Below are 14,490 nucleotides of genomic sequence, written 5' to 3' on the forward strand. Positions count from 1 at the left end.
CCAGTCGCGGTGTATTCCATCGCGAACGTATGGCATGCCCATCTGCAATTTGTGAGAACTAACACGCATGCTGGTCGTGGCTTCATCGGAATCATTTTGCTTTATTGAACACGTTTCGGGCGGCCACTCACAGCGGAGGTGTAGCCACAGCTGGTGCATCGACGAATATACATTGTCCAGCAGAGAACGTCGTTACGCATTTATATAAATACACCGACTGCGGCCTGAGGTGTATTGTTCTCACGGTAAGTGAATCTTCACGGAAACAAAGTTCTGCGGTGCCCAACAGACGCGTACGGTTATAGCGCGTTGAACGTACGCCTGCACGTACGAAGAACGTACGTGCAGGCGTACGTTCTTCTGTCGAATCTTGTTCGCACTTATTAATAAGCGCATCCGCTGTCAGGATTGGGGGCTCAATCCCATCGCTCGTAACCCGTTGTCAAGATCGGAGTCAGGCATGAATTAGAAGGTAGCTGGCCCATGCCGTCGTCCAACTTATCCACGCTGAGGACGTTGATGAAGGGAAGGACTGCTTCTCATCGAGAACGAGGAATATGGGTTTATTTACAGTATCTACATGCAGTTCATCAGTCTAGCATGACTGCGAGAGAAAGTACATCAGTGTAACATGACTGCTTGAGAAAGTCCTCAGTCTAACATGACTGCTTTAGAAAGTACGCTGAGCAGCCGCACAACAGCGATTTATAAACACCCCTCGATCCCAAGGTGACGGAAGCGTTCGTCCAGTCATTGTAAACAAGTCGCCTCTCTGCGGGATGGTTTACACACACACACTCACACACACACTTTGCGAGAGGTTCACGGTCCGGAGCCGACGTCAGATGGACTTCGTAGAACTCGGGGCTTGAGTCAGGAAAGGTGCCTTTTATTCCCCGAGCTGACCACCGCAGCGCGGCCGGGTGCCCATTGTCTTGCGTCTTGGACGGCGCGTGGGAAGGGGCCTTCGTAGACGTTCCCGCGGCAACTCCCCCGCTCATAGCAGAACAGGGCGGCGTTGGTGGGGTCGGTAACAGTAGTTGGCCCGCCGAACGCATTCAGTCACAACAGCGACGAGGCTAGAGCGTAACGGTGGCGTTCCTAGAAAGTTGACGCCGCTGTCGCAACTGGCTGGCAAAACTTGCACCTCAGCTGGGCCGTTCTTAAAGGGCCCCTGAAACGGTTCGGACAAATTTTGTAGGCGCGTAGGGTACAGCTTAAAGGGACCCTGAAACGATTTTGGCGATTTTCTACAAACGTACTGAGTCGTTAGAGTAGGTTCTTCTGATCATTAATTGATGCATCTAAGTGCTCTGCGTAAAGCGTGTAATTTATTATAAGGTTTTAAAAATACACATCGCTGCCGATCGCAGCGCACTGCTCGGCGGAATTTTAAGCCGCCCCTACCCATATGATGCAAATAACCCATATTACGTCATATGGCGAGCTATCTGATTGGCTGACCAGGGCGCGTGGTCGATAATTTTTCCAACTTTATGGTGAACAAATGATGCTCGTAATAGTTGGAATGTTAGTTAGTTTGTTTTTGTAAAAAGAAAATAACTTAAAGAGAATACACAAGAATAGTTTTTTAGTACACTTCAGCACTTCCGGCACACAGCAAGTGTCGTCTGCTTGTGTTACAACGTACTCCATTTTGACGAGAGCTCCGCGATCAGAGTCGGTCTCAGTCTTTTCGCGAGCACTATGATTCGACTTTGTTGCCTTGTGGACTGCAAACCTAGCGACCTGCAAACCGCGAGTCCAGTATTAGGGCAAACGCAAGCGCAAGGGGACAGGGTCTGGCCTCTTGACTGTGCCGGGATGAGCCACGAGATGAGCAGAAGGGCAAATGTGAACGGTCTGCACGGTGCAGCCACCTGGTGGCACAGAGCTCAACCATACACAGTAGCAGCAACGAAGTGTATTCTTTGCTGCTGGTGTGTATTTTTCGCAGGAGTGTAATCACCAACACGTTGATTTATAAATGTTTAAAATGCTTTACACTTGGTTAGAGCAATATTAGCGCTTTGTTTGACTGGTTAAGCGCTGCGCCAGCAAGTGTCTGGACCGTGCAGACCGATCAGGCTGCTCACGTACGTCTACGCTAAAGTTCCTTCATCAGCTTGAGTTTATGCCTCCAGTCATTTGCCGAAATGACCAGCTTGCCTGTTTTTAGCGGAGTACCGGACACGTTCGGCGCTACGACAGAATGCTCGCAACGCACGCTGCTTCGATAGCTCTCGGTCGACGGCCAAGCGGCTAGCGGAGGGGTCTCGCGCGGGAGGGGGCGTGCTCCTAAACAACCGGAAGTGAACGATGTGACGTCGCATCGTGACGCTGAACCAGTGAAGGCGGAGCTTAGCGCCGCTCTCTCGGCGAGCGAGTTGAGGAGGAAAAGCATAGCTAGGGAGGAGGGTAACTTCTAATCGCTTGCAGCTCCATTAATACGTAACGCTTCACTTAATTGTGGTGCGAATGTTCTACTTAAAGGGCCCCTGAAACGGTTCGGACAAATTTTGTAGGCGCGTAGGGTACAGCTTAAGTAGAACATTCACACCGCAATTTAAGTGAAGCGTTACGTATTAATGGAGCTGCAAGCGATTAGAAGTTACCCTCCTCCCTAGCTATGTTTTTCCTTCTCAACTCGCTCGCCGAGCGAGCGGCGCTAAGCTCCGCCTTCACTGGTTCAGCGTCACGATGCGACGTCACATCGTTCACTTCCGGTTGTTTTGGAGCACGCCCCCTCGCGCGCGAGACCTCTCCGCTAGCCGCTTGGCCGTCGACCGAGAGCTATCGAAGCAGCGTGCGTTGCGAGCATTCTGTCGTAGCGCCGAACGTGTCCGGTATTCCGGTAACCACAGGCAAGCTGGTCATTTCGGCAAATGACTGGAGGCATAAACTCAAGCTGGTGAAGGAACTTTAGCGTAGACGTACGTGAGCAGCCTGATCGGTCTGCACGGTCCAGACACTTGCTGGCGCAGCGCTTAACCAGTCAAACAAAGCGCTAATATTGCTCTAACCAAGTGTAAAACATTTTAAACATTTATAAAAACAACGTGTTGATGATTACACTCCTGCGAAAAATACACATCAGCAGCAAAGAAGAATACACTTCACTGTGTATGGTTGAGCTCTGTGCCACCAGGTGGCTGCACCGTGCAGACCATTCGCATTTGCCCTTCTGCTCATCTCATGGCTCATCCCGTCACGGCACAGTCAAGCGGCCAGACTCTGTCCCCTTGCGCTTGCGTTTGCCCTAATACCGGACTCGCGAAACGCCATTGCGTTAGTAATCTTCCGGTGTAAAGTGACGGCCACAAACGCGCAAATCCTGGCGCCGATCGGATAGCGGCAGTCCGATGCCCAGCAGCCAGTTCGCTCGTACGCTGCCTAGCAGAGGGACACGATGTCGCAGCTTGACATATTGCCAGTCGCTACGTTTGCAGTCCACAAGGCAACAAAGTCGAATCATAGTGTTTGCGAAAAGACTGAGACCGACTCTGACCGCGGAGCTCTTGTCAAAATGGAGTACGTTGTAACACAAGCAGACGACACATGCTGTGTGCCGGAAGTGCTGAAGTGTACTGAAAAATTGTTCTTGTGCATTCTCTTTATGTTACTTTCTTTTTATAAAAACAAATGAACTAACATTCCAACTATTACGAAAGTTATTTGTTCACCATAAAGTTGGAAAAATTATCAATCACGCGGCCTGGTCAGCCAATCGGATAGCTCACCCCACTGACGTCATATCGGTGATTTCCGTCATATTGGTAGGGGCGGCTAAAAATTCCGCCGAGCAGCGTGCTGCGATCGGCAGCGATGTGCATTTTTAAAACCTTATAATAAATTACACGCTTTACGCATAGCACTTAGATGTGTCAATTAATGATCAGAAGGACCTACTCTAACGACTCAGTACGTTTGTAGAAAATCGTCAAAATCGTTTCAGGGTCCCTTTAAAGGGACACTAAAGCGAAACAATAAATCAGTTTAGACTAATGAAGGATTGTTTGAGAACCCTGCAGGCAGTCATTTCAAAAAAAAAATAATTTGATTATTAGATGAGAAAATAAAGGTCCAAGTATCAGTATTTGAATTTGGCGCCGAAACCCCAGCGCCGGTACGTCAGCGTGACGTCAGGGATTCCAAAATATATTTTCGCATTTGGGCCGCGTTCACTGAATAAAGGTTCCCGAAACTTGCCATGTTTAATATTTAGTTCCTTTAGAACACAATGTAGTCAATCTATGCCACTGTATGTAATTAGTAGGCCCTAGAAGATGCCATCAAAATTCAAGACGTCACAGCCCCCAGGTGCGTGAACTTAAGTCGTCGCCACCCGTATTTCGTTCTTGCGCTTTTTCTGGCTTACCAAGCGTCTTACCGTTGTATAAGAGTGGTGTTTTTGGTGTTGTAGAACGGTAATTTACTGATGCAGAAGAAATCATTTTTCACTTTAGTGTCCCTAAAAACACCACTCTTACGACGCTAAGACGTTTGGTAAGCCAGAAAAGCGCAAGAACGAAATACGGGTGGCGACGCCTACTTAACACTAAATTGATTTATTGTTTCGCTTTAGTGTCCCTTTAATGTTGATGTCGCGAGGTGCTACGTGCTGCGGTTGGCTGCGAGCACGCGCACTTTAAAACTGATTTTAAATATGTTCTAAGCTGTAATCGCCGTTTTTATTTTGCAGACGATGTGTGTGTGCCCCCATAAATCGATCTCACACGTTAACTTGACTTCGAATTTTTGTGTCAGTACTCCTTTAAACATACCGGGGCCAGAAATTGCCATCTATAATAGTTAATAGTTTTATAGTTACCTTTCCTGTTGATGCCGCTATCAGACATGTCGCTGATTCTACCCTCAACTACAGTGCCCACGTTCGGATGGCGCTGTTTCTTCTGATTTCGCCATATAGCCATAATACGCTTTTGAAGAAGTAAATTTCGGAATCCCACGTTGCACTGACTTGTGACGACACGCATGCGCAGCCGTTTGGAGAGAAGTACTTTTGTTTCCATTGTGTTGTTTATTGCTCCCCTGCTTGTCATGGTTCTATGCTTGAGACAGACAAAAGAATTAAACAAGACAACGCAAAATTTCAATGCTGGATCGACTTAAAAAAGAACTCTTTGTTCCTATTTAAATGGCGCGCCGTTCTCGCCGACAAGAAACGTCACGAGCACATGAAAATTTAATTTAAACGCTCTTTCTGCGCATGCGTGAGGAGCAGTAACAATGAGAGAGAAATGTGGGAACTTTCGGTGTTTCACCCGTTTCGCCTAGGTACTACGAGGGAGGGGCCGAGGAGGCTTCAAGTGGCTGACGAGTTCTATGGAGATTTATACAGTACCCGTGGCACCCACGACGACAATGGAATTTAAGAGAGAATAGTCTAATATAGAGGAATTTGAAATCCCACATGTAACGCCGGAAGAAGTAAAGAAAGCCTTGGGACGCTATGCAACAGGGGAAGGCAGCTGGGGACGATCAGGTAACTGCAGATTTGTTGAAGGATGGTGGGCAGATTGTTTTAGAAAAACTGGTTACCAATGCCTCATGACCTCGAGCGTACCGCAGTGGGCGGCAGAAAGTTAGGTGGGCGGATGAGATTAAAGGGACCCTGAAACGCTTTTGACGATTTTCGTTAGAGTAGGTCTTTCTGATCATTAATTGACACATCTAAAGCGTGTAATTTATTATAAGGTTTTAAATATACACATCGCTGCCGACCGCAGCACACTGCTCGGCGGAATTTTAAGCCGCCCCTACCCATATGACCGAAATCACCCATACGACGTCAGTGGGGCGAGCTATCCGATTGGCTGACAGGGGCGCGTGATCGATAATTTTTCCAACTTTACGGTAAACAAATGATCTTCGTAATAGTTGGAATGTTAATTAATTTGTTTTTATGAAAAGAAAGTAACATAAAGAGAATGCACAAGAATAATTTTTCAGTACACTTCAGCACTTCCGGCACACAGCATGTGTCGTCTGCTTGTGTTACAACGTACTCCATTTTGACAAGAGCTCCGCGGTCAGAGTCGGTCTCAGTCTTTTCGCAAACACTATTATTCGACTTTGTTGCCTTGTGGTCTGCAAACGTAGCGACTGGCAATATGTCAAGCTGCGACATCGTGTCCCTCTGCAAGGCAGCGTACGAGCGAACTGGCTGCTGCGCATCGGATTGCCGCTATCCGATCGGCGCCAGGATTTGCGCGTTTGTGGCCGTCACTTTACACCGGAAGATTACTAACGCAATGGCGTTTCGCGAGTCCGGTATTAGGGCAAACGCAAGCGCAAGGGGACAGAGTCTGGCCGCTTGACTGTGCCGTGACGGGATGAGCCATGAGATGAGCAGAAGGGCAAATGCGAATGGTCTGCACGGTGCAGCCACCTGGTGGCACAGAGCTCAACCATACACAGTAGCAGCAACGAAGTGTATTCTTCTTTGCTGCTGATGTGTATTTTTCGCAGGAGTGTAATCATCAACACGTTGTTTTTATAAATGTTTAAAATGTTTTACACTTGGTTAGAGCCATATTAGCGCTTTGTTTGGCTGGTTAAGCGCTGCGCCAAGTGTATGGACCGTGCAGACCGATCAGGCCGCTCACGTACGTCTACGCTAAAGTTCCTTCATCAGCTTGAGTTTATGCCTCCAGTCATTTGCCGAAATGACCAGCTTGCCCGTGGTTACCGGAATACAAGACACGTTCGGCGCTACGACAGAATGCTCGCAACACACGCTGCTTCGATAGCTCTCGCTTGGGGTCGACGGCCAAGCAGCTAGCGGAGAGGTCTCGCGCGGGCGGGGGCGGGCTCCAAAACAAACGGAAGTGGACGATGTGACGTCGCATCGTGACGCTGAACCAGTGAAGGCGGAGCTTAGCTCCGCTCGCTCGGCGAACGAGTTGAGGAGGAAAAGCATGGCTAGGGAGGAGGGTAACTTCTAATCGCTTGTAGCTCCATTAATACGTAATAACGCTTCACTTAAATTGTGGTGTGAATGTTCTACTTATGCTGTACCTATGCTGTACTTATGCTGTACTTATGCTGCACTACAAAATTTGTCCGAACCGTTTCAGGGGCCCTTTAAGAAGTTTGCAGGGACAACATGGCCACAATTTGTACATGCGCTACCGGCGCAGTTGGAGAACTATGGGAGAGGCCTTTGCTCTGCAGGGGCGCTATTCTGGACATTCCGCCATTTTCTTCGATGCGTGACGTAGGCGCGACGCAAACAAAATGGCGCTGGTGTCCCGGTTTTGCCTACGTAACGTGACGCCAACTTGACGTTTCGCCTAAGAAACTGAAATGAAGGCACTGAATGTAGCGTTATCGGTAAAGCAAAACAGTTTTCCTCCGCAGTAAAAATAAAGCAGCTATCTCAAAGCGTATGATTATTCTGTCGAAAACGCTTCTTGCTTCCGTCGTCTGCTGCGTACAAGCCGTCGTCTGCTTCAGTAGCTCGGATGCGTGTCCCTGGAAAATGGAATGAGTCATCGCATGTTCGTGCCAACGCGCTTGTTTTCTTTCTTGAGACAACATACGCGAACTACCAGTGGTGATGCGCGCACGTTCTAGGCCACGTTATCGCTATTTCGTGAAACGCAAGTGACTCAGCCCGACTCGGCTGGCTTAGAAACGGCCGAATATCACCGATAGCGTTGCGCGCGCCAGAGATATCCACTAGAGCGACGCAAGCGCCGGCGCTGCCATCTCTTGTTCATTTCGCTGGTTACTCGCACCGCGGGAGGAAACTTCAAGGCGCCGCCTTGCGTACATTTCTTTTTGTAAGTTAGAAAAAGGCCGTTGTCATAACTTTTGATTGTGCGAAAAGGCATTAATCTCGATTACAATACAAATGCAGCAGTGAAAAGTGGACAACATTGCTGAAAGTTTGCTATATTCAACCAATATTATTTCGTATTTACGCGTTCTTTTAAAAAACGATGGCCCAAAACACAAATGCCAACACCACCCGAGAGCGATGCAAATACTATGAGCACGCGTTATGAACAAAAGATTTTCGTGGCGCCAAACGACGGGGAAAATGTGGCGATACGCATTCCTCTCGGCTGCCATTGCATATGGCTGCCCATTAGCATAATTCGCGCGGCTCGTCACAGCAAAAATTATGGCGGAAAATCTCAGCAATGGCGGCCCTGCGCAACGTCACGCATCGTCAAAATGACGTTTACGAAACAGCCCTTCCTGTGACGCTCCTCATGAGATATTCCTTCAGCCAATCAGCAAGCTGGCATGGCGCATATCTTGAATCGCCACCACATATTCGCGCAATTGCAGATGCATTGCACTGGCTTCTGCACGCTACCGCTCACATTCTTTTTGAAGCGCTAACATCACAATATATCTGCCAAGGACAAAAAAAAATGTATTAGTCCATAACATTTGCAGCTCCACGTCACGTTTCGTCATCTTGATGAAAACGCAAAATTGCATTTTGCAATACTTCCGCTTCCCGGCACAAATTTCAAAACACGTGATCTTTCGACAGCCAATCAGAGAGTAAACATGGCGGATAATGGCGGCCGTGCAGCCGCCATGCGTGTCGAACACATGCGTTTCCCCGCAGGCCGGCTGAGGCCGGTGAACAATAGAAGGCAGCATCCACGTGACCCTGCGTTCCCGGATGTTGGTTCCCTAAGTTGGTTTCCAATTGTCCCTATGGGGCCACTGAATACCTAGTGTGTCACGTGATTGGGGAGGTTTCTTCCCTGTATTATTGCCGGAATATACAACAACCCTAGTGCGTGCAATGACGCAAAACCACGTGCATCCAAATGCCGCCTCTCCGCTTCGGAATGGCGCACGTATCGGCGATGACGATCGTCGCTGCGAACTTTGCAGCAAACTATTCATACAGGGGAAGAACATGCTGCAACACATCAGGAACGTTCACAGAATGGCCGTGGGTGTCAAGAAATTGATGAAATGCGACGTATGTGGGACTTCCCTGCTTACAATGGAGAAGTATTCGGTGCACCAGATCACTGCGGACAACTTCGAGGCTGACTACGTGCACCTGTGTTCCGGAACAATAAGGGTGAGGAACAGTTTTATTAAGTTTATTCTCAGTCATCGTGAGCAAATGACGTTTAAACGCAATATTATATGTCGGACTTTTTTAAATTTCTTGTGCGCAGTGTGCCTCCAAAAGCAGCTAGTTGTTTATACCTTGCGGGCCTTTGTTTTTTCTTTCTGCATCTGTTTCGCGAAGAGCAGCTTTTGCGCAGGTGCCCAATTTATTTCGTTGGGGTATGTTGAACTTTGTATCCTCGTTAAATATAATTTGTTTGTTTTGTATGGTCATGTGTGCGCGCTCCCAGCGATGCGCTACATGACGTACGTTTGGCATGGTCTGCTTTCCTGCACAGCAAGTGGAGTGAAATTTGACGTTTGTACATCTTTTTTTTCTTTTTTTTTAAGCGACAGGAGTAAGCTGTTCTGCGTTCTGACGTTGCTCTGTGCCACATGCGTGCGTGGCCTAGTCTTCGCCTCAATCACTTTGCAATGCGGCAGAGACGCAGAACCGGGACCATACTTGAATTTGCGGATGTCGCCGGGATGGTTTCCCAGCGTATTGTTGGCAAACTCTTTATTAGTACATTTCATAGAATAGAGCGAAATGTGACGCTCGCGCACCCCCCCCCCCCCCTTTTTTTTTTCTTGAACGAGAGGAGGGATTTGCTCTGCGTTCTGACGTACGTTGCTCTGCGCTACTTGCGTGTGTGGTGCAGTCTTCGCCTCAGTGCAGGCCGCAATAGGTCCGAATGCAGACGACGTATGTCCAGGACCACACTTGCAATTGCGGCTGTCAGCGGCTTGCTCTCCCGGCGTACTTTGGGAAAATTCTTTAGTAGTACCACAGTCCTTCAATTGAAGGACTCTGGTTGTAGATTTCATAAAATAGAGCCAAATTTGACGCACGCGCAATCGTTTTTTCTTTAAGAAGAGTGTGTTAGGAGGCTACTTGGTAAGACATCTTTTTGTGAACTTAAACTGCGCTTGGCAAAAGACACCAATGTCGAAGAAGACGGGACGAACGCAGACTAGCAACTGGTTTATTGAAATCACACATAATGCTGCCTCCTCGAACCAGGCGCATGCCCAAGCCAGATCATAACCGCGTGACGATGGAACACTCCCTCGCCAAGCCCCTATCTACAGTAAAAAAAATCAAGCTCTTCTTGAAAAGAAGGAGCTTTTCAAGAAGAAACTGAGAGAAGGGATTCACACTGCTCTGGGGCGTAGCTTGCACCACGTGCTCTCAGTTCGTCTTTGTCTTATCGTAACAGCATTGCTGTGAATGTACAGTCTGATTCAATATTGAGGAAGGAGTGAGCATAGATCATGCTTAAGTTTCATATTTGTTTCTTATTAAAACAAAACTAATATGATAAATTTTTTGAAGTTATGGCGCATTGCATATTTGAAATTCAATTTTAACAGAAATTTGAGCAATATCAAGGGTGACCTCATGACACAGTCGAGTTGAAGGTGAGGGAGTAAAATAAATGCTACATTACCCGTGTACAAAGCCTTCAAAGTGATTATTTTTGTTTGCATCTCTCTCCACAAAGTACTTGTCACCATCTAATGCTATTTTGTGCTTTTATTACAGAATTTCATGAATGGAAAGCAGAAGAAGAGGGTAGCAAAAACTGCTGGTTCATTTTGCCCAGGGACTCCAAAAAGCTGGCCAGTGGAGAGACAAGGATCCACTATTACTGTAATAGATCAGGCGAGGCAAGGAAAAAGGAAGGTCATAGTGACCGTCGGGAGAAAAGTCAGGGGAGCTGTAGGTCTGGTAAGATATGTCTTTCATTTATTACCGTCACAATGGACAACACTCAGAGTCCGACACCTGAAGGCACCACCATAAAAGTCAGGTATCAAAGAAACCATTATGGTCATAAACCAGAAATTCAGCACTTGAGAATGAGTGACAAGGAAAAGGCCAGTGTAGCAGATAACCTAGAAAAGGGTGTGCCCATGAAAACCATACTAAAGCGAATAAGAACATCCGTGGCATCCAAGCTGAGGCCAGTGCACTTGGCAGAGTGCTCAACATTGCTGCTCCTGAACGTTGTCACACTAATGACGCTGTCAGTGTAGACACGTGGGTGCTTGTAATGAAAGAAAAAGGTGAAACACTTGTCCGCCTGTACAAGGCACAAGGTGCAGTGGACCCAAGTGGTACATTTTCTTCAGCAGACTTTGCTCTTGTTCTGATGACAGAGCCTCAGAAGGAGCTACTAGAAAAATTGGGCCCTGCAGGGACTCTGTGTCTTGACTCCACACATGGAACTACAGAGTACCAGTTTGAGCTGACCACTCTTCTGGTGCTAGATAAAAAAGGATCAGGTGTAGCTATAGCTTATTTCATCTGCAACCAGATGAACGAGCAAACTTTGACAGCATTCTTCAAATCTCTGGAGTCGGCCATGGCCCAAAAAGTGGCCGCTAAGACATTGATATGTGATGATGCCTCGCAATTCTACAAAGCATGGTCCAGGGTCATAGGTGCCGCAAAACAGAAACTTCTCTGTGCCTGGCATGTGGATAACAACTGGCGTAAGAAGACAGTCGAGTGTGTAGAGAAACAGCTAAGGCCACATGTTTACCATAGTGTGTGGCTACTCTTAGAGTTCCTCGCGGAAAAGGCATTTGAAGATTATTTTAAGCAATTCCTTTCTAGTCCGGAAGAAAAACTGAGGGACTTCCTCAAGTACTTCAAAGACCACTATGCAGTTAGGCCGCAAGAGTGGGCCTATCGCTTTAGGACTAGAGCAGCTGTCAACACTAACATGCACCTTGAGAGCAAGCACAGAACGTTAAAGCATACTATGCTGGAGAGAAAACAGAATAAGCATGGTGACAAACTAATTTCTGCCCTCATGGACTTGACAAATCATTTTTTAATGAAAAGGGCTAGCCAGATGATGAAAGGGGCAAAGGGTAAGGAGCTGAGAACAACTCAGAAGAACCACAGGTCTGGCAGTGAAATGGCAGCTTGTGCCAAAATAAATGAAGATGGCATATGGACTGTGCCATTTCAGTCTATTAAAGGGCTCTCATATAAAGTGTCAAAAGTGAAAGATGGTGCTTGCTGTCCTTTGAGGTGCAAGGAATGCGCAGTGTGTGTGCAAGCACAGTCACTGTGTGGTCATCACTAATCCAACTAGCAGCAACAAGGCCCATGAGAGCTCACCCAAAGAAGCATGTGAGGCAAGTCGGGCATTGCACATTGTACAGAGTATAACAAAGCTGGAAGCAGCCAAAGCAGTGTCAAGCTCAACACTTCTAAGAGCAAAAATGGACTCAGTCAGACAGGCAATATCAGATGGTGAAGTCTCTGAGGGTGTGGCTGAGAAGGCAAACAATTTGTTTGAGCCAGTTTTCATGCTTGTGGAAAGTGAAAGTGACCCAAAAAGAAAGATGCCAGACCATTCAAATGAACCAGCCAACAAAAAAGTTGTGCACCTGTTAAGATTTCACTCTACAAAAGCCGCTAGATTGTCGCAGCCATCATCTAGCCTTTCAAGGCCCACTGAAGCTCGAAAGGAAGTCCTTAAATAAAAGCTTAGGGACAGCAACATAGAAACTGAAGAGATAACCACGTCAGCAGGGCACGATTACTGGTAACAAGCCTCCAGTGCAGTTAGGAAGAGAGAAGTGGTGCAGTAGTGCTGTGCTGTCATGCCTTATAGAAGCAGGTTGAGGGCTCGCATATAAACAAATCATGACATGTGGTCTCTGATGATTAGCCCGTCTGTTTTTGTCTGTGGTGTGCAGCCATATGTCACAGCTGGATGGTATGTGTGTTAGAGCACGAGAGATGCCTCCATGCTTGTTGTATGAGCTGCTGCTAAGTGTTCTGTGAAAATAGGTACAGACCCAGTGGTTATCTCTGGTATGTGGCAGCTGTTGGATAGTAGTGTGTTCGAGCACGCCTCCATGCTTGTCATATGAGCCGCTGGTAAGTATGTCTGTACATAGATGTAAGGAAGCGCATTGGACAGTTTGTAGTGTTTCAGTGTGCAAAAGCCTCCAATCTGTTTTGCTACTTATAAATTTGTGTAAACACTCAGTAGTGCAGTAGTCATGATGTTGCACTGCTGAGCTCAAGCCTGCGGGTTCAATCCCAGCAAAGGTGGCTGCATTTCAGTGGTGGTGAAATGAAAAAAAAAAAAAAGCATGTAGTTGAATTCAAGTGCACATCACAGAACCCAAGGTGGTCAAAATAATACTGAGTCCCGCACTGTGGCATGCCTCATAATTCTATCTAGATGTTGTGTTCCATGTGATGTTCTTTATTGCCCATTTGAATAAACTTTTATTTTTCAGATTACCAAAATAGAGGGTATATGCAGTGGTGTTGTGTGCAGTCTGGATAAGTTGCTCTGGTCATGAGCACTCAATGAAAACTTCTGCATATTTGGCTGCAGCAGACAGTGTCATAATGATAGTAAAGACTATGCAGAAAGCTTTAGGCCACTCTACATATCAGATCAGTTTTATATTGCATCCTTTATGGTGCTTATGGTGGCAGAATAATAATTGGCAATGCTTCCTTACACATTTAATATTTTTCTTTTGGAAGAGCAACCTTGGAAGAATAATCTACAACAATGCTCCTACCTTCTCTTTCACTGTCTCCCCATTTCTTTTCTACACTTCAACTTCATTCTACGCACTATCTTATTCTCCTCTTCATCCTACATTGATGGTGTGGGAAAGTGAGCTAAGCGTGCATAAAGATTGCTGTGCAGAACTTAATTGCAGCACTGACGAAGACAAATCTTTGTCAAAAGGTTCATTACAGCTACATTCCCCCTCCAAACACTGTTTATCACTTCAAGCCTTCATATTCCTGTGAGCTTTTGTCTTGTTTAACAGTTGTAACAGTCATACTATTTATTACTATCAATAGCGAGCATACATTTTGCACTGCAAAGTGCTGTTTAGAAGACGTGTGAGTTTCTACTTCCCTTATGATAAATACTCCAGACATTCAGTCTCTAATTTATGAAAATCTTTCAAACATTGCCAGTGATGACCACCATATGGGTTAATGTCGGCATGGGACTGAGGCTTTCCCGCAAAAAGAACAGTTATGTTTTGCTCATATCATGTGACTGACAGTTTCTGCTGTAATTTTTGCACTTGTCAACTGCACTGTGAAGAGTTCGTTTCTGTGAATATGTGCTGGCCTGATTCTTCTTAATCACGCATTTCAGATCTTGTGCTGTGAGATGAGGAGGTGTAAAATAAAAACACCATGTAGATTTCACAATGCCTTTAAGAAACCACGCAAAGCTTGGAGATGAAGCATTACATGCAACTTGAACCAAGTGTCTGGACACAGCAAGTGAAAGTTGTTTTGTCATGAGTGAGGCTGTCGGCGTTACTTGTAACTGCCTTTAAATAAAAGTTTGTTTCAAAACAGTG

At 46.6% G+C, this 14,490-nt stretch overlaps 1 protein-coding gene across 1 annotated transcript; it reads left to right on the forward strand.

The window, feature by feature from the left end:
- The first annotated feature begins 8,619 nt into the window (after positions 1 to 8,619).
- Positions 8,620 to 14,490, forward strand: LOC139050301 (uncharacterized). The gene is made up of 2 exons (XM_070526532.1): positions 8,620 to 9,082; positions 10,661 to 14,490. Exon 2 carries the CDS (start codon positions 11,172 to 11,174, stop codon positions 12,213 to 12,215), a length of 1,044 nt encoding a protein of 347 aa, XP_070382633.1. The 5' UTR covers positions 8,620 to 9,082; positions 10,661 to 11,171; the 3' UTR covers positions 12,216 to 14,490.

Source organism: Dermacentor albipictus, chromosome 1 (assembly GCF_038994185.2).
Source record: "Dermacentor albipictus isolate Rhodes 1998 colony chromosome 1, USDA_Dalb.pri_finalv2, whole genome shotgun sequence".
In the NCBI taxonomy this organism is placed as follows: Eukaryota; Metazoa; Arthropoda; class Arachnida; order Ixodida; family Ixodidae; genus Dermacentor; species Dermacentor albipictus.